Source organism: Neofelis nebulosa, chromosome 8 (genome assembly GCF_028018385.1).
Source record: "Neofelis nebulosa isolate mNeoNeb1 chromosome 8, mNeoNeb1.pri, whole genome shotgun sequence".
Classification (NCBI taxonomy): Eukaryota; Metazoa; Chordata; class Mammalia; order Carnivora; family Felidae; genus Neofelis; species Neofelis nebulosa.
This window is the reverse complement of record NC_080789.1, coordinates 51,882,366-51,888,365: the sequence shown is the minus strand read 5'-3', so window position 1 is coordinate 51,888,365 and position 6,000 is coordinate 51,882,366. Positions and strand designations below refer to the sequence as shown.

Genomic DNA, 6,000 nt, shown 5'->3' with positions numbered 1-6,000 from the left:
TAATCTCTATACCTAACATGGGGCTAGATCTTACAACCCTGAGATCGAGAGTTGCATGTTCTACTGACTGAGTCAGTCAGGTTTATTTATTTTTGAGAGAGAGAGAGAGAGAGAGAGAGAGAGACAGAATCTGAGGCAGTTTCCAGGCTCTGAGCTGTCAGCACAGAGCCCAATGCGGGGCTCGAACCCACAAACCTCTAGATCATGACCTAAGTTGAAGTCAGATGCTTAACTGACTGAGCCACCCAGGCACCCCTTAAATGCTTAATGTTGTTTATGTGAATTTCACCTCAATAAAAGATAAAACAAAACCAAAGCACAAATAAGTGAGTTGTCTGGAAAAGTGAAAGTATTCCTTCCTTCCTCTTTTTTTTTCTTTTTAGAGAGAGAGAGTGTGTGTGTGAGTGGTGAGGAGGGGATGAGGGGCAGAGAGAGAGAGAGAGAGAGAGAGAGAGAGAGAGATCTCAGAATCTCTGAGTCTGATCTCAGCAGAGCTCGATCCCACGACCCTGGTATCATGACCTGAGCCAAATTCAAGAGTCGGATGCTCAACCAGCTGAGCCACCTAGGTGCGCCTAGTGTAAGTATTTCTAATACTAAGACCAGAAAGGACATTCTTTAAGGAAACAAACCCTCAGCATTATCTTTGTCTGATTGTAATGTCCGATTTCATACTCTTTAGAACCTTTAATATAAGCTGATGTCACGACTATGAAAGGAAACATGGTAGAAGGTATTTTACTGGAAACCAGGCAGGGTGTATTATTAGTAATGTGGCTCCAGTGACACTGGGTCTCTGATGAGCAGGCTTAAGATAGAGATAAAATTTAAAACATCTAGAAGAAGAAATGGATGGTGTATCCTTCTGCAATCTATCATAAATATTTCCCTTAGTCAAATTTTGGGAAACTATAGAGCAGGAGTTAGTTTGAGGCTGCATTCTCTGTAAAGTATATGGGTGCAGTTTGTCAATTTAGTTTCGTGCTTTCAAAGTTAGCCCATCTGGAAAGTAAGATCTTCTGGTAGATAAGGAGAATGTTCAAAGTGAGAAGTGGCAGTGCCTGAGGTAGTAAAGTTTCTCCTGGGAAAGTTTGAGTCTGCTCAAACACCCAAACAAGGGGTAATCATGACCCCAAATATTTTATGCAAAAAATCATGCTCTCAGTATCTTCATGAAGGTAAGATTTCTCGTAGGCTACATGAAACCGTGCATATGTAAAGTTTATATGAATTGTAGTTTTCATTGTTTTGACTATCTGGCCATAATGCCCAACATGTAAACAAGATACTCCACATACAGTATTTATTCATCATTTTCAACCAATACTCATTGAATGTTGATTATGTGCCAAGGAGGGCAGACAATATTATGAACATTTTAGAAAATAATAAATGGAGTTTCTGAGAGCCTAAGATGTGCCCTAAGTCACATAACTTAGACTTGAAATGTTTGGTTCCTAGTTCATTCCAAACCTTGCTGACATGGGTTTGACAGGGGCTGACATGACCAAGGACTGTGGTTGCCAAAGCCTTTCCTCTTCATTAACTATTAATGTGATTATTAAATGCGCTGGGCAAAGTTTCACCATTTCTATTTGTCTGTGCAGTGGCATTTTCTTTAATTACTGTTGCACGGTGTTCTTAGGAGCCACACTAGCAAACACACACAATGCTTGACTTTACATTATTGGCTAACATTTATTGAGTGTACATTGTATGCTCAGGTGTGGTGCTACGCATTATGCAGACATATTCTCATTTAATCCTTAAAAGAATCTTCAGAGACATATTTATCATCCCTCTTTTGTTTATACAGAAACTAAGGCTCAGAAAAATTAAACAATTTGCCCAAAGTCACAGGTAGAAATATAAATATTCTGACAATCCTCATAGGAAGATATATAAAGGTGCATGAAAATCAGAAGCCAAACCAATAGACTTTTATGATTCCAGTAGAGTATGGAACAAATGTTGAACTAAGAATAAAAGTAAGAGACAGAGCTGGGTTCATATTCAGTTTTGTTTAACTCCAAAGCTCCCAGCTTAACCGCTATGCTATACTGACATATTAGTCTGTAAGTTTGTAATCATTTGACTTTTCACCCAATTATGGTAATAAATTCTGGGTCATTACCATCATAGTGGATAAAATTTACTGTGACTAACGCTCTCATAAGTGCTTAACAGTCATAGATTCAGAAACATTTGTAAATTTTTAAGTTCTCTAATAAAGAACAAGGAAGTGCCCCTTCATATAAAAAAAAATTTTTTTTTAAAGAAGATGGCAAGCTTTGGTAAGAGAAGTCAAAACTTCAGGTTACCGAGTGTGATTCTGCTGTGGGATTTGAAACGTTGAAAAACTAGTATCTGTGCTTGTGACTAACACATCTTTCTGTTCAGATGTGTATAACAGGGTAAAATAACCCATTTGACAAAAAAATTACTACAGTTTGCCAGATATTGTGTTGGGTGCTGCTGGGTAGCTGCCAGGGGTTGAGGAAAAGGGAAGTGATCTTTATCAAACTGGGCAAACTTCACCTGTCTGGGATTCATTATCTACTGGGTAAATGAGGAGGTTGTGTACCCAGGTCTTATTGTTTTTGGTTTTTGGGGGGTTTGTGTTCAGGTTTCTTCTCCCCATTTGCCACTATTTCCATGTTAAAATATCCATCTCATACTATCCTAGTTTTGCAATTCATTAATTAGTTCAACAAATGTTTATCGAACTTCTAGTATCAAGCACAATAGGAATGAAGTTTCTAATAATAGAAGCAATAATGGAGCTTACTGTTCAAAGGAATAAGATAATAAATAATATCATTTACAAAACAAATACATAAAATAATCACTAACAATTAATAACTACAGGTTGGAAAGATACTAAGAGGGAAGAAAGATGGCGTGTTGTCCTTTTTATAAGTCACAAAATGAAGCAAATGATAGATTCTTTCAAATACAAAAATGACCACCTATCGAGGTTACCAGATTTTAAAGGGGGGGAAAAAGACACTTTACAACCAACTAAAGAATTAATAATAATAATAAAAAGAATGGATAGCCATTATTCTTGCAGAAAGTTGTATTGGGACTGGTTTACTCTGTATCTTTTCTTTGTAATAGAAGAGAGGCTTCTCAAAAAGAGCAGCGAAAGAACTCTTTTTTTTTTTTTTTTTTTCTTTTTAAGTCAAGCGGAAAGACAAAGTGAAAAGAAACCAGAGTCAGGGAAACTGCCAACGTAGTCTGGCCATAAGGATTTCCTTTAGTCTGTCTAGGTTCCCCGCGGGAGCAGGGACTGGATGGGAAGAAAACCAATGTCTTGAACTTTAAGGCAGATTTTAATTACTATTGCCCGGTGACAGGAACCTGGGAAGAGGTCAAGGTGTGGTTAGGCAAAGGCGGCTCCCGGGAAAGGCACTAGGAACGGCAGGACAGAGAACTGCAGGAGAAAGCGACAGAAAGGAGGGGGAGAATGCACCGGCACCCCAAGGTGAGGGAGTAGAAAAACTCTCCGCCGGGGGAGCCGCGCGCCGCTCAGGTGGCCCTTTCCCGCTCAGGTGAGCTCCTCCCGCGCCTCCCATTGGCCGAGGCGTCCGTGGCGCTGGGAGGGCGACGCAGCCCGGTCTAGTTCAGGGTCTAGGGCGGCGCGTCACTTCCGGTAGCGCGGAGCTTGTAAAACACCCTGGAGAGAAAATGGCGGCGGCAGCGGCTTCGGCGCCTCAGCAGCTCTCGGATGAGGAGCTTTTCTCTCAGCTCCGCCGTTACGGCCTGTCTCCTGGCCCAGTGACGGAGAGCACCCGCCCGGTCTACCTCAAGAAGCTGAAGAAGCTTCGAGAGGAAGAGCAGCAGCAGCACCGGTCCGGGGGCCGCGGCAACAAGACGCGGAACAGTAATAACAATAACACGGCTGCTGCCGCGGTCGCCGCGGCGGGAGCGCCGGCGGCGGCCGCGGGGCTGGGGGGCCGGCCGGTCTCTGGCGACCTCTCCTACTTGCGGACTCCTGGGGGTCTGGGCCGAATCTCGGCCTCTGGCCCGGAGAGCCCCGTGGGAGGGCCCGGGGGCGCCTCGGCCGCCCCCACGGCTGGCAGCAAAGTGCTGCTGGGCTTCAGCTCGGACGAGTCGGACGTGGAGGCCAGTCCCCGGGACCAGGCCGGCGGCGGCGGCGGCGGGAGGAAAGACCGGGCTTCGCTCCAGTACCGCGGGCTCAAACCGCCGTCGGCGCCCCTGGCCGCCAGCGAGGTGACTAACAGCAACTCGGCCGAGAGAAGGAAGCCCCACTCGTGGTGGGGGGCCCGGCGGCCGGCGGCTCCGGAGCTGCAGACCCAGTCGGCGAGAGATGCAGCCGCGGAGGACGAGGAGGAGGAGGGGGAAGACGGAGAGGACAGGGACCCAGAGGCCGAGGAGCCGCTGTGGGCGAGCCGGACGGTGAATGGCAGCCGGCTTCTCCCTTACAGCTGCCGGGAGAACTATTCGGACTCGGAGGAAGAGGAGGACGACGACGTGGCCTCCAGCAGACAGGTATTAAAGGACGACTCCCTTTCCCGGCATCGGCCCAGACGGAGCCATAGTAAGCCTCTCTCTTCGCTGAGTGCTAAATCGGCCGGCGGCCGGCTGGAGACCTCAGTTCAGGGAGGGGGAGGAATCCCGATGAATGACAGGGCGGCGGCTGCGGGGAGTCTAGACAGGAGCCGAAACCTCGAAGAGTCGGCGGCGGCGGCGGAGCAGGGAGGAGGGTGTGATCCCCTGGACTCTAGCCCCATTCCTAGGTACCGTGTCACCGCTAAGAAACTGGCCCCTCTCCTGCCCCCGCCACTGACCGACATGGACTCAACCTTGGATTCGTCCACAGGCTCCCTCCTTAAAACCAATAATCATATCGGCGGCGGGGCCTTCAGTGTGGACTCCCCCAGGATTTTTTCCAACAGCGTCCCTCCCGGTGCAGCGGTGGCTGCCTCCAGTTCACTCAGGATCAATCACTCCAATCATACGGGCTCCAATCACACCTACCTGAAAAACGCATACAACAAACCGAAGCTTTCCGAACCCGAGGAGGAACTTCTCCAGCAGTTTAAACGGGAGGAGGTGTCCCCTACAGGGGGTTTCAGTGCCCACTACTTGTCGATGTTTCTCTTAACTGCTGCCTGCTTATTTTTCCTAATACTGGGACTGACTTACCTAGGAATGAGAGGGACAGGAGTATCCGAGGATGGAGGACTCAGCAGTAAGTATTAAACCCTGTGGGTAAGTCCACAAAGGGGGTGTTGCTAGTGGTCTGCCCTCACCGCCTTGGGCGTTTTACACGAGGTGACTTCTGCCTTTAAGAACATGTATTAATAGTGACACGCGGCAGATCGAGTGCATTTGTGTCATCTCTAAGAAAGGACGTTACCATGATCAGAACGAGAATCCCACGAATGGTTTTACAATTTTTCTGTATAATGTAGTGGGAAATTCAACACCTCTCGTAAAACGAAATATTGCCAGCTTGTCAGCAAAATGCATTTATGTGTGGGTCATAAATTCTCTTTTAGCCTTAGATAATTATGTGTGCAGATGCCAATGAACAGTTTTGAAGTATTTTGATTGTTACGGGACATCATAAATGCATAAATGTTACAAATCATTTGAGATGATTTTTCAAATTGAGTTGTGATTCTACAAGGTAATGTAAGATCTCCTGAAATTCCAGTTAAATACTTTGTAGTATGAAGTTATACATCTAGGTAGTTCTATAATTTCTTTAAAGTGAATGAATATAGAAAGTAGGAAGACACAAATCTAAGTTGATTGCTGAGCCCAGAGCATGCCCCTTCCCACCAGTGAAAAAAGTGGTGGTAGGGCAGGGCTGGAGTTGGCCGTGAGATTTTTCCGTTATTGGTTTCTAGGCCCTGCCGTTTGCTTGCTAAAGGACTGTAGGCAGGTATGGTGTGTTCATTCATTCATTAAGCCAGCATCATCTATGCTGAGCACTTAAACACAGCAGTGATAAGTCAGAGTATCTGT

The 6,000-nt window shown here is 46.1% G+C and overlaps 1 protein-coding gene across 1 annotated transcript in view; it reads left to right on the top strand.

Annotated features, from left to right (window-relative positions):
* Positions 1-3,652: 3,652 nt before the first annotated feature.
* The window catches only part of LEMD3 (LEM domain containing 3), a 66,115-nt gene continuing 63,767 nt past the window's right edge, over positions 3,653-6,000 (top strand). Inside the window, exon 1 of the mRNA XM_058742120.1 lies at positions 3,653-5,218. Within this exon, the coding sequence (XP_058598103.1) occupies positions 3,691-5,218 (1,528 nt within the window). The 5' untranslated portion in view covers positions 3,653-3,690. The remainder of the gene's footprint in view (positions 5,219-6,000) is intronic.